Source organism: Alexandromys fortis, unplaced genomic scaffold (assembly GCF_014885135.2).
Source record: "Alexandromys fortis isolate MF-2015 unplaced genomic scaffold, M_Fortis_MF-2015_v1.1 scaffold_30, whole genome shotgun sequence".
Classification (NCBI taxonomy): domain Eukaryota; kingdom Metazoa; phylum Chordata; class Mammalia; order Rodentia; family Cricetidae; genus Alexandromys; species Alexandromys fortis.
In genome coordinates this window covers 11,012,816-11,040,453 of record NW_026067922.1, presented here as the reverse complement: position 1 = coordinate 11,040,453, position 27,638 = coordinate 11,012,816, and the positions used below count along the sequence as shown (strand labels likewise).

The following is a 27,638-nucleotide window of genomic DNA, read 5'->3' as shown; positions in this document are numbered from 1 at the left end:
AAACTCAGGCAGCAGGAGCCCAGCTACTGAAAGCCCCTCAGGAAGCAGCCTCCCCACTGTCACCAGGACTGATGGGAGGTGGTGGCCTAGGGTGGAGTGGGGGCCTCCAGAAATTATGACCACATAGACTTGTCTGCCAAGACATCTTGAAGAGGCACCCCAAACCTCTAATTCTCTACTTGGTTATAAATTGCGTAGAGTACACATGGAATAAATGACATTTGAAAATGCATGTCACTGGGCCTGATGGAACATGCCCATTTGAACACTCTGGAAGCAGAGGCAGGAGGATTGCAGCAAGTTTGAGGCCAATCTTGCCTACAGTGTGAGATCCTATCTCAAAAAATTTTAAAAGGCCTAATAAAGATGATAAAAATAAAATTAATTGTAACTTATGTTTCTTTTCTCCTACTAAATATTCTTATATTTTTGTGTGCTCATGGTTGTGTGTGTCTGTGTGACTTTCTTCATCACTTTCTACTTTTTTTTTTTTTTTTTAGCATAACAGAACATTTAATTGCACATTTAATTGGCATCAACCATCATACACTGTAATCATATTGGCCACTTCCATTGGTTGGCAGGAGGCTCTTCCACCAGTGGCTCCCATGGCTTCCACTGCAGCATCTTCCTTGCCAGACTTAGTTCATGTTCAGACTGAAGAATCACCTCTTCTACTTCACCACCCTGAAGCAAATTTTCTAATTTTTTAACATCTGGTTCCGCCTTGACCATATCCAGCTTCTCATTGGTGATCTGTTCTGTGTATTTTCTATAGGCTGCATGTTGAGGGAACTGTTTCAGAATATCAAGAATCTTTGTATACAATATTGTTAGCCTCTCGTGTGGAGTGTGGCACACAGCCAATCCCACCAGGCCGGTGGTCTTCTTCAACGCACCCACCTCTACTTTGTTTTTTGAGACAAAGTCTCTCGTTGAACTTTGGGGCTTGCTATTTTGGGGCTCGCTATTTGGTTAGGCTGGCTGGCGGTTGAGCCCCAGGGATCTTCCGTCTCTGCCCCCCAACACAGCTGTATCCGTTGGTGGTGATTGTTTTAACTTGGGTGCTTGGAGATTGAACTCAGGTCCTCGGGCTTGCATGCAAGCACCTTACCCTCCGAGCTGTCTCCTTAGCTCTCTTGAGCTGCTTGTTATGATGCAGAAATTCAGAGTTTCTGCTTATTTGAACACTGATTTTACTGTCCGGAAATGGCACGTTGTCCCTTATTAGATGGACATAACTGAGCCAGGATATCATTTGCTTTCAATTCTGTCATTTTTTTTTTTGTTTATTTTTTAGATAGGGTCTTTCTATGTGGCTTTCCCTGTTCTGGAATGCACTTTGTAAACCCATGTTGGTCTTGACCTCACATGGATCCACCTGCTTCTGCCTCCTGCGTGCTGGGATTAATGGTATTTGTGGGTGCGCATTCCTGTGTGTGCATCCACTGCCTCCGCCACCATCACCACTATACACTGCTTGATAGCTGTTTTGGCTTCCAAGTACTAGGGCTGGAACTACAGGAGTGCCATCCCCTTTGGCTTTCTCTTGGGGATAGCGGTTGCGGGCAGGAGGAGGTGTGGAGGTCAGAGGGACAGCTTGTGGGAGTTCTTTTTCCACTTCACTTTGGGGATAGATTGAATTCAGGCTGTCAGGCTTGGGGACAGGCATTTACTTCCTGAGCCCTCTCTCCGCCCCTCTCCCCGCCCCTCTCCCCGCCCCTCTCCCCGCCCCTCTCCCCGCCCCTCTCTCCACCCCTCTGCCCGCTTCTTTCCGTCCTGCCCTCTCACTGGCCTTCCCAGATCAGAACCTGTACCACTTCCTTGTGGTACTGTCACAAGATGACCGATTGTAAGTCTAGGACAGACCCTCCGAGCGTCCATCTTAGGTGAGGAGGGTTGGCAGTGCGTGATCCTGTGCAGGTCTCTACAATAGGATTTTCCCTGAAGATGGTTTCATTCTGAAGGGACACGATGACCTCAGATTCTCTCTCACAGAAATTTCAGGCTGTCAGGTACTACCTACCTCATGGCCTGTAGGCAAACCTGTAAAGCTCGATTAATGATTGATGTGGGAGATTTCAGCTCAGGGCCATCCCTGGACTGGTTCTATAAGAAAGCAGGCTGAGTGAGCCATGGGGAGCAAGCCAGTAAGCAGCTCCCCTCCATGGCCTCTGCATCAGCTCCTGCCTCCAGGTTCCTGTCCTGTTTGAGTTCCTGCCCTGACTTCCTTCAATGCTGGAATACAATGTGGAAGTGTAAGCCAAACAAGCCCTCTCCTCCCCGATTTGCTTTTGGTCATGGATTTTATCATAGCAATAGTAACCCAAGTAGGATAATATCTAAGGTCACAATTGTTGGGTTTTATGTTAGGTGCATGAGAGTTTGGTCTGCACGTGTGTTTGGTCTGCATGTGTGTAGAACAAAACAAGAGTGAAGTTCTAAAATATATAAACCATTTATGAAGAACACAAATCTGGTTTAAAAGTAACATGAAAGCCAGGCGGTGATGGCGCACGCACTCCTTTAATCCCAGCCCTCGGGAGGCAGAGGCAGGCGGATCTCTGTGAGTTAGAGGCCAGCCTGGTCTTGTTTTGTTCTCTTAATTACTGTTTTCCCCCAGGTTCTCTGCTGTCTGTTGGTTCTTTCTGTTTAGTAAGGTGTCTCTCCACAACTTTGGCCCATTTCCTGACTGCGCTATTGTGCGTGCCTCACTCTGCCGCTGTTGGACTGTGTTTTGTGAACATCTTATCACTGGTTTGTTTCCTCATCTTAGCAGGCTTTTTTTTTTTTTAGAGCAGAACTTTTTAATTTTAATGAAGTCTAGTGTATGAGCTGTGTGTCCACTTGTATATGTATGTCCGTGTGTCTGTATGTCTCTTTGTGTTTGTATCTCTGTATCTGTGTGTTTCTCTCTGTATGTGCCTGGGGCTTATGCTTTTGATATCAAATTAAAAAACTCTTTGGCTAGCTCTAGGTCATGAAGACATTCTGTTCTCTAAAGCATTGTTTTCTGGTTGTGTGCTGGGAGCCGCTGGGAGTCAGCTGTTGTAGACGGTGTCAGGGTTTAGGTCCAGGTTCACTTCTTTGCTAAGTTGTTCCAGTACCATTTACTGGAAAGGCTTCCTGTCCTCTGCTGGGTTGTTCATGAGCCAGTTTCTTTGAAGATGGTCTGGGTTGGTGCTTTTTGAGCTGGAGATGTAGCTGAATCTGTAGAGCACGGAGTTCCCTCCCCAGCATAAACTCCATGTGTGATGTATACCTGTAATCTCAGCACTCTGGAGGTGGAGGCAGGGGACCCACAGTTCAAGCGCATCTTTGGCTACATAGAGAATTTGGGGCCAGCCTGGACTACCTGAGACCTTGTCTCAAAAAAAAAAAAAAAAGAAAAAGAAAAAAAAAGAAAGATAAACAAAAAATAAAAATTAAAAAAGACAAAGTTGGTAGTGTTTATGAACAACTCGAATAAATGTCTGTTTAGGTACTGGAGGCTTCCTGATAGCCATAAACACAGCTCATCAGCTTTGGGATGCTGTGAGTTAAGACTGTGTTCTAGTTAAGTGGAGATATGAGTCAGGGCAGGCAACTTGGCTGGGCTGCTGGCGTCTGGCACCCTGGACTGAACTGGGGCACTCTGACCTGTAGGGTGAAGTTAACCTTGTAGTTGGTATGGGCATGACCTGCCTGGGCTCCTTCAATGGCTGGCTTGCCTAAACTGCTGGCCAATTTTATCTATTAGCTCCAGTCGGACCTTCCCACCCACGGAAAAGGTGTTGGTTTAGAAGCCTGGATAGACAATGTGTGAAACTTAAACACAGTCTGGGGAATGTGAATTTTCCATTTGTTACGATTACTAGCAATGTTTAAAAATGCTCTAATACACAGATGTGTTCACTGGAGAATTAAAATCAAAAGTGAAATTATATACAAAATGTCTCTGGAATTTCCTTGCCTAAAAAATTCCCATGAGCCCTAAATTATTGCTAATTTTGAAAGAAATTATCTTTTGGGGGGGGTGTCAGTTCCCTCCCAAACTCCTTTCTCAGTCCAGCTGAGTGATGGAAACGCAAAGCTAGTTTGGAAACAAAAATTCTCTCAATGGCTGAATCTGGCAAGAATTTTCAACATGGCTGGCCATGCCGCTGAATGAGGCCTTTGTGTCTGGGGGCAGAGGTCACTCTAGAGAGCCCAGTAGTATTAAAAGGTGGGGAGCCTGGAGTCTGGCTGTGGCCAGAGCTGGGAGAATGAGCTTTTGTTTCCCCTGGTCCCAGTGGTGGCTGAGGACATCAAAGGCATGTCTACATACTGTTATCTGCCCTGTCCCTTGCCCTGCCTGCACAAGGGGGTCTCCCTATGGGGAGCCAGGGTGAGGGCGCCCCCAGCTAACAGCCAGTGTTAATTGTGAGTAGGGATTGATCAATGACATTAGCATTAGCCATTTCATCCGTTTCTCTGTTTTGTTGAGAGGAAAATGCATGGATTTCCTTATCTGATTAAAAGATTAAGAAGCATTCTCTTCAGATTCAAGGATTATGGGTGCTGGTGGCAGAAAATTCATAGATAGAAAAGAATACAAAACAATAAATGAATTCCTTCCCCCAGAGGTAAGCACTGTCAGCATGAAGAATCTTTCTTTACAGTGTGTGTGTGTGTGTGTGTGTGTGTGTGTGCCACAGCAGGTCAGAGGACAGTCTGCCACAGTCTGTCTTTCTGCCATGTGAGCCCAGGGATAGAACACAGGTAGTTGTTGAAATATTAGCGGCGGGGCTGCGTCCCTGGCACCCGGCTGCCCGCATGGCTAGCTTATGCCCTGAAATAATTACACGGAAACTGTATTCTTTTAAACACTGCTTGGCCTATTAGTTCCAGCCTCTGATTGGCTAGCTCTTACATATCGATTTAACCCATTTCTAATATTCTGTGTAGCACCACGAGCTGGCTTACCAGGAAAGATCTTAACCTGCGTCTGTCTGGAATGGGAGAATCATGGTGACTCCCTGACTCAGCTTCTTTCTCCCAGCTTTCTGTTCTGTCTACTCCGCCTACCTAATTTTCTGTCCTATCAGAGACCAAGCAGTTTCTTTATTACTTAACCAATGAAACAACAGATAGAAAGATGACCCTCCTCCATCAGGTAGTCATGATTAGCAGCAAGTGCCTTTACCCTTTGAATCATCTTGCTGGTCCTGTTCCCTGCCATTGTTGTTGTTGTTGCTGTTGTTTTGATTTCTTTTCTTGAGATAGAGTCTCACTGTGAAGCCCTGGCTAGCCTGGAACTCACTGTGCAGACCAGGCTGGCCCAGAACTCACAGAGATCCGCCTGCCTCTGCCTCCCAGAGTGCTGGGATTAAAGGTGTGTGCCACCAATGTTAAAAGGCTGTTCTGCAGTTTAGATACCATCTCCTTGTCACTCTGGGGGGGAACATCTGTCTGTGTCCTTACTATAAGTATCACACTATGCCTGTTTTGTTAGCTGCAGAGATCAAATATTCTTCGACATGATTTCTTTAGATTATGAAATTTTGGCTTTGAACAATTTGAAGTTGTATTGTTGCCCTTTCTGGTATAGCCAAATATTTTTATTATATAGTATATAAATACTGTTAAAAATTACAAAATTACAGGTGTTCTTATAGAAACTGTTCAAGGAATCATTGAGGTAACAGACGGTTACTTATTCGATAAAATGATGTCCTGGGTGGCGTGGAGTTCAATCAAGGTGTACACAGTGATTTCCAGGCCAGCCAGGGCTGCATGGGGAGATCCTGACTCATAAAAACAAAACAACGGCAAAGTGATCTGTGTTCCGATTGATGAGCAAGAACTGGGAACGTTTTGTCTTAAGACTTGTGTGCGAGCCGGGCGATGGTGGCGCATGCCTTTAATCCCAGCACTTGGGAGGCAGAGGCAGGCGGATCTCTGTGAGTTCGAGACCAGCCTGGTCTACAGAGCTAGTTTCAGGACAGGCTCCAAAGCCACAGAGAAACCCTGTCTCAAAAAAAAAAAAAAAACCAAAAACAAACAAACAAACAAAAAAAAGACTTGTGTGCGGAGCAGTGACCCTTCTGGGGAGAGCTGAAGAAGAACAGCAAATTGAAACAAAGAGGAGTGATGGCTGCCACAATGTGATGTCAATATGAGCGGGAGACGTAGGCGTGGTGAAGGTGGCTCAGGAGATGCCACCATGTGACTTGGATATCTGCAGAGCTGTGGTCTTCAGTCAGGCAGTGATGGGCCCTCGTGTACTGACCGCACTGTGTTTATGTTTACCTTACTTCTCGCCCAGATCCTCAAAGGCAAGAATTGGGCCACATTACCTGGGAACTCACCAGACCTGACCTGAGGATTATGGCCTCCTGGAACCGGCCAAGGAGCACATTCAACTCACTTATATGATAGCATATAATTAACTGCGCTTGCTGCAGGCTTTGCATCTCTCCCCGCGTGTCAGGAGACCTTTGACTCACAACAGGGCTGCTGGGGAGCTGACAGGCAGACAGCTACAGTCGGCCTTGGGGAGATTCTCGAGTGTGAAAGCCCTTAGCCTGTTCCTCTGTTTCTGGGCAGTAACAGAGTTTATCAGGAGAGAATATGCTCTGATATTCTAGTTTATAGTGTGCCTTGTAGGACGATGACTTTGAGATGTGTCCAGCCACCACCACAAGTGCCAGCTTCTTGCTGTGTTTGGTGCTTTTTCAGGAGCCACGCGCTTGGCATTCTCCTTTCATATATGCAGCCAAACTGACTCTTGCTAGAGCCTGGGTGTGATGGTGCTAATAACTTCTTCTCCTTCTCCTCTCCCTTCTCTTTTCTTCTCTCCTCTCCTCTTCTCTCCTCTCCTCTCCTCTCCTCTCCTCCCCTCCCCTCCCCTCCCCTCCCCTCCCCTCCTCTCCTCTCCTCTCCTCTCCTCTCTTATCCTCTTCTTCCTCCTCTTCTTCAAGATTTATTTTTAATTATGTGTATGTGTGTATCTGTGGATGGGTATGTGCACTTGTATGCAGGTGGATGAGGAGGCCAGAAGAGGGCATCAGGTCCCCCAGAGCTGGAGTTACAGATGATTGTAGGCCACCTAGTGTAGGTGATTAGAACTGAACTCAGGTCCTCTGGAAGAGCAGCGAATGTTCCTAACTGCCAAGCCATCTCTCCAGCCCCCTAGATTTCTCATGTTTACAGAAACAGCATAATTTTGTGCCTTCTTTAGTTCATGTATTTGTAATTTATTAACTTATTTAAGTAAAGACAATAATTACAAACATGGCAAAGGCATACTTTGACACAGTACTGTGTGTTTTCTATGCATTTGTCTTTTGATGTTTTATCTGTGGCACTTAGTGTATTGAATGAACACACAACTGATTATGGTGAACGTCTGTGATCTAAGTTCTCTTATCTCTGGTCCATTCCTGAGGAATGGCAGTTTAGAGAGCCTAGGGACAAAGCATATTGCTTGGAAGGGACCCGGTTGGTATTTTAAACTGTAAGCCAGAGGGCCTCCAGTCTGTGCTGGTGCCACTGGGCTGTCTGGCTTCTGGAGGGATGTTCCTCAAAGGCTTTGTACTTGGTTGTCAGCTTTTGAGAAGTGATTGGCACCTGACTGCTCTCTGGCCTGATACATGGATTAATCCTTTGATGGGTTCCTAATGCAATGATACTTTGGTAAGATGCTGCAAATAGGAGGTGGGGTCATTGGGAGGCCTGGTCACTGGGGAGGCCTACTCATTGGGGGGGGGGGTGTGGTCGTTGAGAGACTTGGTCACTGGAAGAAGGTCCTTGATGGTGTGCTGTGGGATAGGACATTCTCTGTTTCTCCCTGCGCCGTGTGAACTGATCTGTACCTCTGTGCTCTCCCAGAAATGATGGGTGAAGCCTCTGTGAACTGAAACAAATCTTTGCTCTCCTTTAAGTCTTAGGCAGGAGGACCATGAGATCAAGGCCAGCCTGGGCTACACAATGAGACTTGCCTGTCTCAAAAAAAAAAAAAAAAAAAAAAAAAGAAAGAAAGAAAGAAATTCTAAAATCTTCATGATATGTAAGAGTTCAGAGAAAGGTGCACGCACCAAGACCCCAGCTGATTGCAGAATTAAAGCTAGAAGGCTGACCCTGCCGCTGTGGGTGGGGCCACCCCTGGGCTGCTGGTCCTGGGTGCTGTAAGAGAGCAGGCTGAGCAAGCCATGGGGAGCAAGCCAGGAAGCAGCACCCTCCATGGCCTCTGCATCAGCTCCTGCCTCCGGGTTCTTGCCCTGCTTGAGTTCCTGCCCCAACTTCCTTTGATGGTGAACAGTAATGTCAAGGTGTAAGCTGAAATAAATCTTTTCCTGCCCAGCTTGCTTTTGGCCCTGGCGTTCCATTGCACCTTAGAAACCCTAACTAAGATGCTCCTCCTCTTGGAATTACAGATACATAACCATTAACCATGGCAGACATCCATGGGCATAGAATCTCTCTCTCTCCCTTTTTTAATTTTTGTTTTTTGTTCCCTCAGAACTTTCAGCATCAAGATTTGCCCATAGTCTTCAGTCTTTTTCCCTCTTGAGACAGAGAGCGGTCTCAGGTATCTCAGGTTGGCCTTGAACTTGCAATATAGCCGAGGATGACTTTGAACTCTTTATCCTCCTGCCTCCATCTCCCAAGTTCTGATATTACACACATGAGCACTCTTGTCATCTGGTGCTGGAGGCGAAACCCAGGCAAGCCTCCACCATTGTTGTAAAAACAAAGTGTTTTCTGTTCCTTTAAATGCAGTGAAAGACTATGCACATTTTGATACAAAATAACACAATAATCAATCATCCATTTAACCAAGAAATTTAGAAAGAGTTTGGGCGTAGTATTACTTCTCTTGCTGTTGTATAGTGAGCTGTCAAAAGCAACTGAGAAAAGGTGGGACTTCCTCTGGTTCCAAAGGCAAGGCTACAGTCCATCATGGCTGGAGAGTCACAGCTATAGGACCCGGAGCCAGCAGATTACACTGCACCCTCAGTCAGGAAGCAGAGAGTGACGAATGTTTCTATTTGAGCTACTCCCTGGGCTGCCAGGATCCCAGTCCAGGTATGGTAGCTTGAATGAGAAACTCTGCCCCTGCCCCCTGGTATTTGATGTTTGGACCCAGTTGGTGAAACTGTCCAGAATTTATGAAACCTTGCTGGAGGAACAGTAACAATGTTAGCCGAGCTGCAATTTTTTTTTTTTTGTGGCTGCTTTCTGGTCTGATAAGACACCTTATAGTTGGTATCAAGAAACTAAGGCAGAAGAGGTATAATATGTATAACAGTACACTTCTGTGTAATGGGTATTATTCTCATATTGGAATCTCCCGGCTTGAGGGTCCCACCTTGCTTCTCAGAGTCCCTGTGCCTCTCTGGGGGTCTTGTGTGGCCCTCTGTGCTGGGGGTGTATTGTGGTTATGAAACGTGTTCCTTAGTTGTCACCCTTGTTGCTGCGGTGTCTTTGGAGTGGGTGCAGAAAAGACAGTTTTCTTTGTCCCCTGTGCTGTAGCTAGGGAGTCTGGGCCTTTCCAAACTCTTCCCCTGATTTCCTTAAGTCTGGGCTGTATTGCTTTCCTGTACCCTGTTGGAAAGGCCTCAGGAAAAAACAGTAGCCTGCTGAGCAGAAGGCTCCTAATAGATGGGATTCTCTTCAGAGGTCTGGAGACATTAGGAACTCATATCTGTTTGGGAGATCAGCAGCCTTCAGAAAGTAGAAGGTAGAGAAGTGTCGTGCCCCCCCCCCCAGTTCCTCCTGCATTCCAATCCCTGTCCCCAGCTTGACCCTTGGCTAGTCTTAGCACCAGACAGTCCTCAAGGATTATTGGCAATTGGGATTTACATTTCCTCAAGGAGAGCCCCCAACTCCTTAGGACTAAGGGCTTGACTTTATGTGTTAGCCTTTCCTCTGCACCTCCTCCATCTGGGGCACACCAGTCTGGCATTGGCCTGTTCCCCAGGGCCTGCTCTTTCCACTCACACATACACAGCGGGGGTTCTTGGGTAGCAAGGTCTCTGCCTCCTACTCCTGACCTTCCGCTGATCCTCACCCATAGAAGATGTTTTCCCACCCTTCCCACATCTCCCCTTGCTTCTCCCTGCTGTATGGCAGCTGCCCGAACAAGAACACTCACAACCCTTTCAAGAACATACAGTCATTTTCCGGGACAGCATAGTCTAAACTCAAATTTAGCAGGAAAGAAAACAAAACATTCTTTTAAAGCCAACATAAATGATAGAGATTTGTCAAAGACAATTTTTTTTCTGTTTTCACCATTTCCATTTCTTGCCAGACTAGACTGTCTAACATTACTCTATGTCTCTCCTGCTCACCCCACCGTGTGTGTGTGTGTGTGTGTGTGTGTGTGTGTGTGTGTGTGTGTTTTGCAGGGATGCAGGCGTGTGCATGCCTGTAGGAGGTCAGAGGACGGCCTCAGGCATTGATCTCCACCTTCCCCATTGCTTTGCAGCCCTGGAATAGCGGTAAATGCCTGAAATTCCAGACTGGGTAGGTAGAGGTAGGAGGGTTAGATGTTCAAGGCCATCCTCAGCCTCGGAGAGCCTAGGAGATCTGTCTGGGCTGTGTGACACCGACTTCTTGTATTAAACCAACAATGCACCCTGCCCCCCAGAATCCAAGGCCAGTGAGTTGACTCAGAGGCTAAAGGCACTTGCTACCCAGCCTGATGACTTGGCTCATTTCACAGGACCTACATGGTGGGAGGAGACAATAGACTTAGAAGAAGTCCTTTGACATCTGCATTTGTGCTGGGATACCCGCACTCTTCCCATGCATACACTAAATAAGATAAATGTGAGAAAAATAATTGAACAAAACCTATGTGTTGGAAGCTAGTGTGATGGTATTGAGTGGGGCCTTCAGGGATTGAGTAGATCATGAATATGATTGGCAGTTTTAAAAAAGAGACCCCTATCCAGCAAGCAGAGGCTGTTTTTAAATCAGAGACCTAGCTCTCATCCAACACTGGCAGATTGGACTTCGATGGCGGACTTCCGGCTTCTAGCAGGTGAGAAGTGAGTCGCGTTGTCTGAGGTGCCCTGCTGTGGCAGCCTCTGTGGCCTAGAGCAGTCACCTGTCCCCACAGATGGTTCCTTGCTGCACACTTAGCCCAGCTGTTGGAATCAGGACCCAACTAGGTCCAGGCACTAGTCTTAATTTGTTCTTTGAGAACTCTATTTGTAGTTCTAGCAGGCCTGGAACTCACTGTGTAGACCCGGCTAACCTCACATTCTCAGAGATCTGCCTGCCTCTGCCTCTTATTTATTTTTATTTTGTGTGCATTGGTGTTTTGCCCATTGGTGTCAGGTTCCCTGGAACTGGAATTATAGACGGTTGTGAGCTACCATGTGGGTGCTGGGAATTGAACCCAGGTCCTCTAGAACAGTCAATGCTGTTAACCACTGAGCCATCTCTCCAGACCTGTACCTCTTGAAGGAAGGCTGGTATTAAAAGAGTGAGCCACCACACCTTGCTCTATTTTTTTTAATTATTGCTTAATTTTTTTGTTGTTTTTTGTTGTATGTGTGTTCCTGTTTGTGCGCACACATGTGCACGCAGGTGTGTGTGGCCATGTGTGCCTGTGCAACTGGTGACCAGAGGCAGATGGCAGGTGTTTTCTTCAATCATCCCCACCTTACTTTGAGGACAGGGTCTCTATCGAGTCTGCACTTTGCCGACTCTGTTAGATTGCTCAACAAGCTCCCAGGATCCTCCTGTCCGTCTCTCTAGTTCTGGGCACAGAAACAGGGCATGCCTTTGCCAAGCAGAGATTACAGGCACTGCCCATGTGCCTGGCTTGGTGCTGCTGAGGTGAAGAGGTCCTTATTCTTTCTTATCAAGCTCTTTACTGACTCAACCGTCTCCCTAGCTCCAGGCACTGGCTTTATCAGGATGTTATGCAAGCTTCTTTTGATTAGTGGCACATTTTCCTTGCCATTTCTTTGTTGAAAACACCAGGTCATTGCTCCCTTGGAATTGCTGGGCTCTGAACTATTGTGTACCTTTGTCCATGTTTATTAGAGAACACTAATTAGATGTAGAAGCTTGAGCAGGTTCAGGTGCAGTATTGGGAAGGTAGAGAGATGTGTGATGGGTGGGCTTATATTACATGATGCTTTGTGTCAGCCCACCTACCTCGGAGAAACTTAGATAGGCCGGTGATTTGAATATGCCATTCTGATTTATCTTTATTTTAATTTTGGTTTTTCACGACGGGGTTTCTCTGTGTACCAGTCCTGGCTGTCCCGCAGCTTGCTTTGTAGACCAGGCTAGTCTTGAACTCTCTGTGATCCACCTGGCTCTGTCTCCCGGGTGCTGAGATTAAAGGCGTGTGCCACCACCGCTCGGTTGCCATTCTGATTTTTACATTTAAAATTTCTCCACCAATGGGGCTGGAGAAATGGCTCAGTGTTTAAGAGCACTGACTGCTCTTCCAGAGGTCCTGAGTTCAATTCCCAGCAGCCACTTGGTGGCTCACAGCCATCTATAATGTGACCCGGCGCCCCCTTCTGGCCTGCGGGCACATATGGAAGGAATGTTGTACACATAATAAATAAATAAATCTTAAAAAAAAATTTCTCCACCAAGCTAGGCCTAGTGTCACAGGCTGATGATTCCAGCTGCTCAGAAGGCTGAGGCAGGAGGATGACAAGTTTGAGACCTGCTAGGGCTACGTAGTGAATTCAAGTTTATCTTGGGCATCTAATTGAGTTCCTGTCTCAAAAATTTAAAAATTAAAAAAAAAAGAGAGAGAGAAGGAAATAAAGATCTGAGGTATAGCCTCATCGGTAGAATGCTTGCCCAGCCGGTATGGGAGATGTTTAATTCCTAATACTACAGCATTCAATCAACTCTTTCCCCACGGGATGAAGCCATAGTCGGGTCACTGATTTCAGAGACTGAACTGACGGCATCCTGGCTTATAATGCCTTCCTCATTTATTTATTTTTTGGGGATGGGGGCTCACACGACACAGTGTGTACGTGGAGGTCCGAACTCAATTAGCAGAAGTCTGTTCAGCCCACCCCGTAATTTCCAGGGTCTGAAAGTAGGTCACTAGACTTGGGGAAACGCCCTTCCCCAGGTAGGCGTCCTAACTGCTCTGCCCTTTCTCATTCAGTATAAAGGGCTTTTCCTGAGGTCCAGCAAGGCAAGGCAGAAGTAGTGCCTGGTTTCTTTTCTAGAACAATCTGCGCACGATGGCTGGTGTCTGTGTCGGTTGCGGCTGGTGATAGTTTGTCTGTAGCATGACCAATGTTTTGATTTAATATATCCATTGTGCTCAGTCTTGCAAAGTAATGACGCCTTTTGGTGTTTAACTTGCCCACCAGGGGCCAGGGGCTCCTGAAGGCTCAAACTTTGGCAAAAGCACAGGAGTAAGGGGCTGGGGCTCTTTTTTTCCAAGCAGAGAATACAGCTTTCCCTAGTGCAGTGGTTCTCAACTTGTGAGTTGTGACCCCTCCTTTGAGGGTTGAACAACCCTTTCACAGGGGTCTCATATCAGATACTCAGCATATCAGGTATTTACATTACAATTAATAACAATAGCAAAATTACAGCTATGAAGTAGCAACGAAATAATTTTATGGTCGGAAGTCACCACAGCATGAGAAACTGCATTAAAGGGTTGTAGCCTAAGGAAGGTTGAGAACCACTGCCTTAGTAAATAGCAGCCAGGAGTTGGTGGAACAGCATTAGAAGGTCATGTTGTCCATTTCCCAGAAGGCCTTTTTCTAGAGGTCGTGGCATTTCTGACATTGTGCAACCTCCCCCATTTTATAACCAGAGAGCTGAGACACAGAACCCTTGAGGTTCCCCCCTCAAACCTGAGGAGTCAATAAAGACAACTAGGCAAACAAACCGTGGCCTTGGGCTCCCGGGAGTCAGTAAGGCAGTGAGAATGGAGTGGGGGGGGGGGGGAGCATTCCAGGGATCGGGAGACTTCGGTGGTAAACTCCCTCAGAGGACACGGGTAAATTCAGAGAAGGCTGCCTCCAACCAAGCACAGCCCTGTGGAGGTCAAGGCTCCGGCCACGGGCAGCTTTGAAAACTGGGGCGTCTCCACGACAAAGAATCAGCCTTGGAGATCTGAAGGTGACTGTGAGGGAGAGAGACAGCTGAGGGGCTTGCACGGGGGAGCCGCTCTGACTTCCTATAGATCCTCAAACCGCTGAGAAGGTAGAGTTCCCAGGAGTCTTTGCCACCCTGAGTGACGAGAGGAAGACTTCAGGTCTCTTAAGTCAGGTTCGTGCAAGACTCAGTTGTGCCTGGCACGGGGAAGGTGCTTTGTGACCCGCCTGGGAGCGGTCTCAGAGAATTCTCATGATGTTTTGTACATCTTAACTCATTTTTACTGAATTATCATTTAAAATGTGTAGACTAAGATAGGTCATTCAGCTACAGGGCAGCAAGGGAGGAGGCCCCCGTGGGGCGGGGCAGAAACTACAGCTGCCTACAACACGCCCATGGCCTCGGGGAGTCGATAAGCAGAGTTTCTCTGTCTTTGAGCTGGATGGAATTTTTTTTTTATTTAAAGGTTTTGGGCCCGGCGGTGGTGGTGCACGCCTTTAATCCCAGCACTCGGGAGGCAGAGGCAGGAGGATCTCTGTGAGTTCGAGGCCAGCCTGGTCTACAAGAGTTAGTTCCAGGACGGACAGGAACCAAAAGCTATGGAGAAACCCTGTCTTGAACCCCCCCCCCCCCAAAAAAAAAGGTTTTGGAAGGCCAATAGTTTTTCTGTTTGTAGTTCCAGTGTAAGGGTAAGCATCCTGGGCAGGCTTTCCGACAAGGCCCCGCTTGATCCTGGCAGCTATCTGCCATTTCCCCTTTTTCCAGTGTTCCTAGGGGCTTGTTAGAGTCCCCAGATCATCTTGGAGGGATGTGTCTTGGTCTCAGGTGTAAAGAAGGACCCTGTTCACCTTCTGAGATTGCAGTTGGAGATGGAGGCTGGAGCCTGCGGGGAGTTCTCGGTAACTGGGGCTCATTGTCCCGAGCTACCTTCACAGTCTTTGACCCCCATTTTACTCTGATAGCTGCTGAGACCACAGGGGGTCATCCTTCAAGGCCATGTTCTCCAGGTAGCCTTCCCAGATCTCCTTTGACGATAGGACTCTGTTGTGTAGCTGGGAGTTTCTTCTGCCTCCCATATATTTCAATGAACAAGAACATCCCATTTCCCGGTCATTTTAGATCATTGCTAGTTCTCATTCCTGGCTTTTTTTTTTTTTTTTAATGTAGGAACAGTGGCTTCCTTGTAATGATTCATATCTATTTCATGATGAGTGTTCATGCTGTACTTTCCTAGGGTTGATCTTTTGTGTATCAAATCTTGCATGTTGATTGAGGACATCCTGGCTTCCTATTTGTAGGAATAGCCTTCATTATATGGGTGGTCAGTCATACTGATGACCTCAATATAACCTATGTTTCATTTAACCAGTGATACATGCAGGTTCCCTCCCTCCAAGCCCCCTTCCCCCTCCCTCTTTCCCTTCCTTTCAGAAATCACTCATCCCAGACTGGCCTTGGACTTGCTATGTAGCTCAGAAGGATCTTGAACTTCTGGCCTTCCTGCCTCTATAGTTTTGGTGCTGGGGTTACCCATGTACACCATCATGCCCAGTTTTATGCTGACGCTGTCCCCTGAGCTACACCCCCAGCCGCCCAGCCAGCAATTTCAAATGCTGAGTTGAGCTTCAGACCCGTGGAGCTGACTGTAGCTCATCTCTAAGGAGCTCACACCTTAAAGAGGGGTGACAAGAGGAGTGGGATAGAGCAGGGGAGTCCTTTTGATTGGGAGACTGGGCCAGATGAGATGGAGTTGGATCTCTATGCCGGAAGGCAGTGGAAAATAAATGATGTCCCTAAACCCAGGGAGTGGAATATAGGCTTAGATTAACGCAGAAGCCAAGGGTATGTGTAGGAGACACTGTAGTTGTTTGTTCACGTGCGGTTCTCATGACATCTTTGTTTATTTGGAGACAGGGTCTCAGGATGTCTCCTTGGCTTGCCTGGAACTCACTATGTAAGCCAGGTTGACCCAAAACTCATAGAGATCTGCTTATGTCTGCCTTGGTGTGTGCCATCACGTCCAGATTTGGAATGTCTGGTGTCCATGAAGACTTTAGACAGGGCTGTTCTATTGGCATCTCCACACGACTCACTGTGCAGAGAACTCTGGGTCAGAGAAAACCATTTCTCCAAGTCAGAGACTTCCATGTTAAACTTGGATTTTACCAGCTGAGAGACACTGACTCCAAATCCTGCATCCTTCCCATTACTGTGTCCCTTTGTCAACCACCGTGACCGTGTCATGTCGTATTGCTGCTGCTGCTTGTCACTGTGATGTTCGTGAATGTTGATGCTTCTTGGCTGTTGTTGGGGGAAGAGAAGAAAAGGAAGACGGGCACTGGCTGCAGAAGGCTCTTCAGTGGGGACGAATTAGAGATTGCAATAGCCAAAGGAATGTCTCTGAGGGCTCAGGAAAGCACACGACTCCAATGACCAAAGGACGCCTGCACATTCTTTGTTACTCAACCTGTGCAATTTCTCTGTGTGCTGAGTCCTTTGCCCCCTCTTCCTCCACGCATTCAGTTATTGGTAACATTTTTCCTTGTTAGGTTATGAGCGCCTCTGAAGTTGAATGCAGGTGCCATCCTGCACCCCCCGGGGCTCACACTGCTGGGCACATGATAGACACTCGAGGACCATTTGCTGAGCCCATTCTTCCACCCTCCCACCTGCTCATCCAGCCATCTGTCTACCTATCCACCCACTGTCCATCCATCCATCCATCTAGCCACTCACCCATATGCCACTCACCTGCCCAGCCACTTGCTGTCTATCCATCTGCTCACCCACACACCCATTCATCCACCCGGCTCTTCAATATCTATTCACTTACTCGCCCACCCACCCACTCAACTGAATGTTTTTTGAATAGGATAGAGTACGAGCAGTGACATTGTAAGGTAACAGATCAAATCTGATACAGACAGTGCTCATGAAGAGTCTAGGGGTGAGGGGAAAACCTCGTGAATAGGAAAGAGTGAATGAAGGAATGATTGAAGACATTGTTTGCTCCATACCTGAGATGCTTCAAGAAGAAATCATAGTTTTAAGTTTACTTTCTGTCCTCAATGGTATCGCTGTGAGTGAGGCGGCTCCTGCCCTGGTCCTGTTCCCACTATGCCCTCCCCTGGAGGTGATGGCAGCACCATCTGCCTCGCCTCAGCTGGAATCCCAGTGAGACATGTGGTCTTTGGTGGGGGCCTGGGTATGGAGGGAGGGCAGGGGGTACTGACCTGGTGGCTTCCAGGTGGCCTTGTCTCCGTCTCCTCCTGTGTCTCCCAGGAGGGATCCTGTGTGAAAGGACCAGGCAGATGTTCTGGGGCCAGAGTGATCACTCACTAGCCCTTCTCTGGGGACAGGAGGTGACAGAACACATCTCCGAGCGCAAAGGCAGAGCGCTTTGATATTATGCTTGATCCAAGCCACTAGGAGTTTGTGACTCATTCAGACTCATGGAGGCAGAGGAATTCTTTCCCCTTCCCTGAGCTCTGTGAAGGAGAGGCCCACATGGTGCTGCCCACTAAGGTTGATTTAGCCACACAAGATGTTGCATGCTTTGGAATGCAGCTAGGAAAAGCCTCACCAGGGCCCAGTGTTTTATTTTCAAAGGAGCTTTGCAAATTTGGATCTGGCATTAAGTTGGAAATGTTGTGAACTGCCTAGCAATGTGAATAAATACGGTCAAGGTTCACACCAGCTCTCTGGAGTGGACTCGAACTTCCAACTTCCCGCTGAGGGTCCCCAGAACATCACAGGCAAGTAATTGCCAAGTGTTTGGGATTGCCAGTTGTGTGTGTGTGTGTGTGTGTGTGTGTGTGTGTGTGTGTGTGTGTGTGTTGGGGTTGCTTGGAGAGATAGTCTTTTCTCTCTGTCCTCATGACCCGTGTGGCATGGGTCCTCAGTTGGGCTGTTATAATGGCCTCCTACCAGGGTTCCAACTTGGATTGTATTAGCACAAATCTGGTCTTGTCCTACAGGATCCTCAAACTCTGCTATGGTTTCTTTTGGGAGTGGGAGAAGTGGAGGGGTGAGAGAGGTGTCTTGGGAGCTAAGAACTCACTTTCCCACCCCCTACCCAAGTTCCAGCCTTGTAAACACCTTTCCTGCTGAGATGGTGTGGGAGGGCCAAATGGACTTGCTAATGCTTCCTTCCCAGGGACTTGGGGATTTAGCCAAGGCCCAGGTCCCAGGTCTTGGAAGAGTTCCTCTGGAGATGACTTCCTGTGGCAGAGGAAAACATGGCTACCCTCTTGCAGAGACAGGATCCTCCTCCTCCTTGTAGCAGAGGGTCCATTCTGCTATACCTATTAGATCAAGTCCAAGTTCCTTCATGTGCCCCTATCCATGTCTGTGTTTCTAATGTCCTTCTCCGCCCGTGTGTATAGATGGTGCAGGCAGTGGGTCCAGGGTTATCTGGGTGAGGTTGTGGGGATAGAATGGGGTTACATTGAGGTGGCTGCTGCTACAAGGCCAGGTTTACCTCACCCTTGATCTCCCAGCAAAGGTAGCCTAAGGCTCTTTGAGATCATCCAGTCTGCCACTATCCGAATGTATTGTGCCTTCCTCATGCCTTCCTGTTCCCTTGCCTCAACCTGCTGCAGTGGGCTGCCTTTTGTACTACTGCCTCCTAGCTGGCTCAGGTGCCTTTGGTTAAGCAGAGCCAGGGTAGTATTTGGAGGTGAGTGAAGGAAGTTAGCCACTCAGAGCAGGCTGTAGACACAAGGAGTGAGCACCTGAAGGACTTGGAAGGATACTTCCCAATGGCAGGCTGACCCAAGAAGCTGGAAGCTGTGCAAGGTCAAACATCACTATGCTGGGACTCAGCCTTCAGGATTCCTTTATCACTCTTCCTTTATCTCCCTTCCCCCAGTCCCATCGGTACCCAGTCCTCGTCCTCCTCACCCACTGTTCAACATTCACTGTCTAGACCTGTCCCCTGCATGAACTGATCCTTCCTTCTGCAGATGTTGAGAGTGGAAAGCAGCTACCTTAAGGATAGTGATGTTGCTAGCATAGAGCGACTACCTCGAGCATAGAGAGTCTCCCTTGAGCATAGAGCGACTCCCTCAAGGATGGTGATGTTGCGAGCATGGAACGGCTACCTCAAGGATGGTGATGTTGCGAGCATAGAGTGGCTACCTCAAGGATAGTGATGTTGCGAGCATATAGCAGCTACCTCAAGGATGGTGATGTTGCGAGCATAGAGTGGCTACCTCAAGGATAGTGATGTTGAAAGCATATAGCAGCTACCTCAAGGATGGTGTCTAGGTTCCTCTCCCGGTTTGTAGAATTTGGTTCAAGTGTGTCATGACAGGTTTTTGAAACAGTCTTTCTCCTACTGACACTTGGGCCACCCTTGGCCCTGCGGATGCCCACACCTTTACAAAGACCATGGAATGGCAGGTGGGTGCTCACTCTGTGTGATTGACATGACTTCTGGGCCACATGGAGATGTCCTGATGCCTAAGATTCTGTACCTATTCTCTGGAGCTCTCCAGTTGCCTGGGGGGACAGCTGTAAGTCCTCAGCAGAGGTCTGTGTGGGGCAGTGAGAGTTCTTTCAGTTTCCTTGTGTGATGGGAAGGGGCAGACTGGCTCACTGTGGGCCACAGGACCCTTCCTGCTGCTCAGACCTGCAGCCGTAGGAGCTGGGCAGTAGAGGGTCGAGGGAACAGCGTATCTCAGTGGAAGGCTGGCCTGGGTCCTTGGCATGGGGGCTTGTGAGATGGGGTCCTGTGCTCTCAGAGCCTGTGGCTTTGTTGGTTGCAGATCTCTAGCAGGGGATTTGGCCCAGTGATGTCTTGAAGGTCACTGCATCCCATTGCCTCTTCCTACTTCTCTCAACTTCAGACTGAGTGCAAAGGGAGAGTCCCATGTTGGTGGAATCAGCAAAGGGTTTACTAAGGCATGTCCAGTTATCACAGATTGGGGGGCCTGGACAATGGTCATCTAGCCTTTCTCAGTTCTAGAGATGGGAAGCCCCAGTGAAGTTTTTATCCAGGACCCATCCCTCTGTAGGTATTAGAGACAAGTCCCTCTGTAGGTGCTAGGGACATTTCCATATGCACATGCTAAAGACGTCTGTAGGTGCTAGGGATACACAAGCTCCCAGCCTTTCTCCTGGCTTCCAGGCTTACTTGGCCATGAGAGTATTAATATGTTCTCTCCTTCTCTGTAAAAGTTCCTGTTTAGGTTCTGGAGAGGTGACTCAGCTGTGAAGAGCGTTTTCTGCCCTTCTGGAGAACCTGGGTTCAATTCCCAGGACCTGGGTAGCTCATAACCACTTGTAACTCCAGCTCCAGGGATCCATTGCCCACTGCTGGATCTAAACACACACATACCCTTTCATGTATATACATTACATATGTATGTATATTTCATTAAAATTTATATTATATATAATTTAAAATTTAAGAGCTCATTGCCCTTGTAATAAGGTTACCAGTCATATTGGCTCAAGATGGGGTGGCATCTTAAGAGTGAGGGAAGGCCCAGCGGTGGTGGCACACGCCTTTAATCCCAGCACTTGGGAGGCAGAGGCAGGCAGATCTCTATGAGTTCGAGGCCAACCTGGTCTACAAGAGCTAGTTCCAGGACAGGCTCGGAAGCTACAGAGAAACCGTGTCTCAAAAAACCAAAACAAACAAACAAACAAACAAAAAATAGAGAGGGAAGCAGAGGGCAAGGGCCATCCCCTTGAAAATCTGATGGCCTTCTTTCACGTTGTTTGCTCAGGGGTTCATTTTACCTAGTTAGCAGTTTGGCTCCTGGGGGACTTTAAACTTGGGGACTTTCAGGGTAGGTACTACTTTAGATCTCTGACCTTGATCTGCCTACTGCCCTTCCCATCTGGCCTCTCTAAATGACCCTTTGGCTCTTTGTGTCTCAGTAATCAGTGGGGGTTGGAAATCCGCCTGATCGATGAGAGAAACCGCTTTGCTGCTACGCCCTTTGAGACAGACCGGCTCTGTCGATCAAGCGGAGAGAATAACGCAGAGCTCCTGACGGTGAGAGTAATCTCCACTCTGCGGTCTCAGGGGAGTTAGGAGGGAAGATGATTGTGTGCGTGCCTGAGAGTGTCGGGTGTTCAGTGGGTCCGTCTGCAATTTTGAGGGTCCCTGTCCTCTGGGGGTGCCATGGCTTACTGTCACATACATCTCATGTCAAACCAAGGCAGTGTGTAGATAAAATAGTGTGGGATCATTTACTATGACTTCCTGACGAATTGTATGGAAGTGAACATAAATAAGCTAGCCCACTGTTAAGTCTGCCGCCTCCCTCCTCCAGCTTCTTATTGACACACAAAAAAATATCTGTGTGTTAATGTTAGTTTTCTGGCAAAAGTTATGACTTGGTTCATTGAGTGAATATTTTCTTTCCCAAACTTATGATCTTTGCAAATGTTTTTTCTACTTGCTTCTGGGTTTAGAAATACCCAAAAGGTCATGGCTCCCTGCAGATTCTTATAAAGTATCTGTCATACACGCCATGCGAAGCTTTTGGACATTTGGGAAGTATACTTTTGTTCCTTGACATTTTGGTTGTGTACCTTGTTTCCGGTGACTGACAGCAGAGCAGATAATGAAGGGTTCGTAATCCACCAAGCTTTTGGTTCTATGTCCATTTTGCCTGCGGGTTTCTTTGTCTGTAACCACATGACAAAGTAGCCACTGTGCCTACCTGGGTATTCACGACAGCCATAAAGTGTGTGACATTTATATTTACACAGAGATTTTTATACGGACCAGTGTGTGTGCTTGTGTGTGTGTGTGTGTGTGTGTGTGTGTGTGTGTCAGGCTTGGTGGCAAATGCCTCTACCCACTTAGCCATTTTGCTAGCTGCTAGTCTCATCTTTTTGATGACAGGTCTTTGAAAATGTTTTGCCAGGAGTTGATTGCCACACCTTCTTTTGCCCACACTACCCATGTTACATACAACAGGTCTTTATCTATGCCTGGTGGAGCTAGAGAAGCCAGGAGGGTGTTTTCATACTGACCAAAATGCCCCCTACCCCCACCCCCAATTATGTCCGAATCCTGTGACATATAAAATGGTGTGACATTTGCATCTGCCACGCCCTCTTACGTACTTTAAATCATCTTTAGATTCGACAGACCCCAGTCTTTGTAAACATGATGTGAATACTTTCATGTATGTTGTTTGGGGCACAATGGCCAGGAAACCATATATTCACATGCTGAGCATAGACACCAAATATCTGTGGCTGTTTTCCATGTTAGGATAACGGGATCACAGACCCAGAGCCTGTGGGTACAGAGAACTCACTGTACTGGCATTTGTAGAGGACCCAGTGCAGGATTGGGGGACTCTCAGCAGAACGTAGAGGACATGATTCCCAAACTGCTGCAGCTTTGGCATTGAGGGGACAGCCATTGAACATGCGGCTCTTACAACCCTGACAGGTGTGGTCCAGCTCTGCTAGGGCAGGCTCATGTCTGTGAGCTCATCTCCTCTGCTTGGTAAAACTGTACTCATGCTGGTGCCTAGGTCATGGGCACACAGACCTAGGGGTACTCTTACCCCAGGTTATATGGACTGTATGAACTCAGCTGTAGTTTGTGTGTGTGTGTGTGTGTGTGTGTATCTGCATGCATGCAGAGGCCAAAGGATGACACCCAGTGTCCTGTGTTCCTTTGAGACAGTGTCTCTCGCTGAACCTGAGTTAGAATGGTGAGTAGTAAGATCCAGGGATCCTCTAATCTCTGCCCCACCTACCCTGTGCTGGTGTCACAGGTGTGTGTGACTGTACCCGGCTTTTATGTGGGTGCCGAGGATCTTCTCAACCCTTCAGGGTCATGTTTTTACTACCGAGTTGTCATGTGTAGATGGACTGAGGACCACAGCCTATAGATGATGATGATGCCCAACAGTGAAAAAGGAGCCAGCTGTTTGGAGCCCCCCCCCCCCCCACCTTTCCTACGCAGGCATGTGACAGCTTTTTTCTTTTTTCTTTTTAAATATTTATTTACTATACAATATCCTTTCTGCATGTATGCCTGAAGGCCAGAAGAGGGCACTAGACCTCATTACAGATGGTTGTGAGCCACCATGTGGTTGCTGGGAATTGAACTCAGGACCTTTGGAAGAGCAGGCAATGCTCTTAACCGCTGAGCCATCTCTCCAGCCCCGAGACAGCATTTTTCATCCTTACTGTCCTACCAGGGTTCACAAAATGTCCCCCACCCCCAATTGTGTCCGACATCTCCCAACTGGGAAAAAGCATGCATGGTGACCGTTCTGGGAACTGAAGCGAGAGCCTTACGCATGCAGTCCAGAGCTCTACTGCTGAGATATATATCTTAAGCCCTAGATTCTGTGATTCAATATTACTTTTGTTTTGGAAGCTAGCTGCTGTTGGTCTTGGTAAAAGGACCAGAGAAAATCCGTTGTCTGGAACATCAGCACAGATACGGGTTTCTGAAATGTTGCCTTCCTTCTAGTACAGTCAGTGGGCCACCTTTCCTCCCCCAGAGGTCTGCGTGGTCCCTCCCTCACCATCCCTGAGCTCTGAGGATGTTTTGGATAGATGCCTGCTTTGATAAACAGTTTTCCAATGCTGCGATTCAAACTGAAACCAGAAAGGCAGGAAGAAGGACCAGCCCGGGTGTTTTTATACAGACCAATCTCCTCCTCACTTCTTCTCCCAGAATATTTCTAGTGGAGAGTCACAGGAAATATTACTTTCCGACTAGCCACAGGAGGCCTTGAACTGTTTCTTTGTGCCCCTGTCCTTGCTCCTGCCGGCTGTGCTCAGCAGCCCATATGGCTCATGGTTTAGATATCTCCAGAAGTCGTCACTGCCTAGCCCATCTAGATAGGCTTAGAGTGCCCAACACAGAATGGCGCCGACTTGGAGTCGTTCAGATCCTGCTTGCCCACATACCAGGGTAAGTCTTTTCTTGAGAACCAGCTAGGCTAAGCCCAGGAACTCCCTTTTCACAGTAAAGGGGTAAATATTTTTTATTCATTATTGTGGTGCTGGAAATTGAACCCGGGGATTCACGTATGCCAGCTAGCTCGTGACCACCAAGCTATGCAGTTGCCCGTACAGATACATGCATACCAGCAAACAGTGCCTTTAACATTGTGTGCTGAGCATCTGGACAGCTAGTTCAGTCAGTAAAATGCTTGCCTTGCAAGCATGAGGACCTGAATTTGATTCCCCAAATCCACATTTTCTAGTCTAGGCATGAGTGTGTGAGTTTATAACTCCTTTGCTGGGGAGGCAGAGACAAGTATATCCTTAGGGCTTGAGGGCTAGCCTACTTGGTGAGCCGCAGGCCAGTGAGGGAGCCTGTCTAAGAAAAGGTGGCTGACTCCTGGGGACTAACACCTGAGGTTGACTCTGGCATGTACGAGCACACACACACACACACACACATGCGTACACACGCATACGCACACACATGCACACGTACACACGTACACATGCCCACACGCACACGTGCACACACACACACACAAGCACGCACACACACACATTCTGAATAATGAAATGGTTGGCACCCAGCTGTAAACTTCACCTTGCCCCTCTCCCAAACCCTAGCCTGAGTTCTCAGTTGAGCTGGTGGGAGATGAGGAGAGGACGTGGACCTACTTGGTGAAGCATGGAAGGAAAGATCTAGAAGCAGGATCTAACCGGTAGGTTGGGGCTGCTTCCAGTCAGCTCAGACCTAAAAGGTACATCAGTGTCACCTAGAGACCACAGTCACGAGGTGCCATGACAGGCAGAGGGCTCTGAGGCTCTGGAGGGCAAAGCCTAAGTCAGAGTAACCAGTTAGCCTGATTCCCAGGGATACCCGAGGCTGAAGCGGGCTCTACCTGAGCTCTGGCCTGCACAGAATGGAGGCAGGGCCGTGTCCAAGTCTCTCAAGATGGAACTGGACAAGAGAAGGTGGGGAGACCATGGTTTGGGAGCACAACAGACTCATATCATACCTCCTGCTTGGGTGACCTTGGGAGAGTGCTCATACTTGTTCTCCTCTTAGCCTCCTGGGAATATGTGGGGATGAAGGGAAGTGATGTGTGTCACCCAGGTAGGAGTGTCCTTTAGGGACTCTCTGTGTGCTATGCTCCTGGACAGGAAAGAGCTACCTCTGCAGGCTCACAGACTGTCCTCACCCACAGTCTTCGGTCTGTCTGAACGTCCTCTTCTCCCAGAAGGTCAGCATGACCTCCTAGTCTGGGACGGGTTTGGCCCTGGTTTGTTTGGTCTTATCGTAGCTTCTCACGCCCTGCTTTCCAAAACCCATCACTCATCTCCCCCATCCCAGGCTGAACGGATGCTGGGCTCCAAGGCTGCGTGCGGCAGAAACTCTGCCCGCTCCTCCATCTCCTTGTCAAAGAGCCCAGACTTATTAGCATAGCCAAGCGCCTAGCTGAACACTTGATTTCCCAGGGCCCTTGGGAGCTGAGGGTGACTGTGAGGCTTCTGGCCAGTGTACCTCCAGCAGAAGCCTGCTGGGTGGGGCTTCTGGAAGAGCAGTTGTTTCCTGGTGTGGAGGTTTTGTTGCTTTTATCCTTCGCCTGATCTAGACTGGGATGCCATCTCCTCCCTCCTAGTGGCAGAAGGAGCTTTGGTCTTGGAAATCACTGAAGACAGACCTGGGAGGTCAAGCTGCCAGAGTTGAGTTCTTGTTCCATGTCACCTCGCCTGACTGCCCACAAGGGAGTTCTTCCCTCTGCTCACGCTGACGCGACACTAGCGATTTAAGGTCTTTACTCCACAGTTCAGCAAGTATGTAGGCTGTGTCCTTGTTTCATGCGCGTTTCTTGTTAGAATGATGGCCTCTCCTGAGTTCTGGGAGCCTTTGGTTAGGACCCACAAAACAAACCTGCATTCATGCAGCCGTCTGCCTCTTGAGATGAGATGAAATCCCCGCTCTCGGGCCTGTCCCATCTAGGGACTTCATGATGTTGAAAGAGTCTTGTGGAAGTTGAGCCCCAGAGTGGACCTCGGGCCTCAGTGAACAGCATGTCTCTTGGAGTATTGGGGTCCCTGGTCTTGTGGGATGACAGAAACAGAATAGGAGGTGCTGGTGAGATTGATGCTCCAAGGAAATGGGCAAGCTCTTCCAGGAGGATGTGTCACTGGATCCTAAGACAGGCCACCACCTGTACTGTTTTATTAATACAGCGTATCAAACTGCTGTGGAGTCTGCCAGCCCCTCACGCTCTTAACTTCCATTCCCTTCAGCTTTGAGGAAGGTTTCTACTTTCTGCAAATGGCCATGTGTAGCAGGCTTACTTGGACTGCCAACCAGCTCCCAAATCAAGACAGACTTCTTATCAATTATGAGTGCTTAGCCTTGGCTTATGCTTGTCCCACAGGCTTTTATAACTTACTCTAACCTGTTTCTCTCCATCTATGTTTTGCCTCGGGGCTTTTTACCTTTCTTTCATTCTGTTTGTTTTTTTGGGGGGGGGGTTGGAGGGGAGATTTTTCATTCTGTAAGTCCTGCTTTCCTGCTTCCTTCTTGCCTGGCTGGCCTTGGGCTTTCCCCTCTCTTCCTCATCCTCACTTACTTTCTTCTCTCCTTTTTCTTCTCCTACTTATTCTCTCTGCCCGCCAGCCACTCCTATCCCCCTACTGCCTACCTATTGGCCATTCAGATTTTTTTATTAGACCAATCAGGTGCCTTAGGCAGACAAAGCAATACATCTTTACACCGCTAAACAAATGCATTGGAAACAAATGTACCATATCTTTAAATAGTTAATGTCCCACAACAGCCATGGAAGCAACTCACAGAATCTCAAGATGAGTTGTGTGGGTTGTAAAATCGATTATTTAACCAGGCATCTAATTCAGGGGAGCCGTACACGGAGGCTGTGTTGGACATGTCTGGACCTGGCTGTGTATGTTAGGGAAGGGTCTTGAATTAAAAATTTTGCTTCTGTGTTACAGAAATCCCAGTGGGCACTGTTCTGATGCAGGCTTGTAACTTCCTTGTATCAACTCCAAATTCACACACTCAAAAATTCATTTTGGCAGAACACTTCCATCCTTTCTCTTTCTTCTCCTTCCTTCCTCTTCCGCTTCCTCTTCTTCTTTTGAGACAAAGTTTCTCCGCACAACCCTGACTGTTCTGTGAACTCACTTTGTAGATCAGGCTGACCTTGAACTCAGAGATCCACCCACCTCTGCTTCCCCAGGGCGGGGATTAAAGGTGTGCACTGCCACTCCTGGTCAGAGCACTCTGACTTCATTCAGAAAGGGGCAGGCCTCCTGTGGGAGTCAACAAAACCGGACAGCAAGTTGAGGCAAAGCCAAACTCCTCCCATTGCATCAAGGTTAGGTGAGGCAACCCAATGTCAGGAATGGGTTTCCAAAAGGCGGCTCAAGTAGGTGTCACATATCTTAAATAATCCTAGCACTTGGGAGGCAGAGGCAGGCTGTGAGTTTGAGGCCAGCCTGATCTACAGTGTGAGTTCCTGTACAGCCAGGGCTACACAGTGAGACCTTGTTTTGAGAAAACAAACCAAACCAAAACTAACCAAAAACCTGTGTGTGTGTGTGTGTGTGTGTGTGCGTGTGTGTGTACC

At 48.0% G+C, this 27,638-nt stretch overlaps 2 protein-coding genes across 26 annotated transcripts in view; one reads left to right on the top strand and one right to left on the bottom strand.

Moving 5' to 3' along the window:
* The window catches only part of Greb1 (growth regulating estrogen receptor binding 1), a 133,342-nt gene that overhangs the window by 8,031 nt on the left and 97,673 nt on the right, over nt 1-27,638 (top strand). The gene's annotated exons all lie outside the window — the stretch shown is intronic.
* Nucleotides 475-2,031, bottom strand: LOC126501288 (NADH dehydrogenase [ubiquinone] 1 alpha subcomplex subunit 5-like). The gene is made up of 2 exons (XM_050141891.1): nt 2,027-2,031; nt 475-967 (listed from the first exon to the last, which is right to left on the bottom strand). Exons 1-2 carry the CDS (start codon nt 2,029-2,031, stop codon nt 556-558), a joined length of 417 nt encoding a protein of 138 aa, XP_049997848.1. The 3' UTR covers nt 475-555.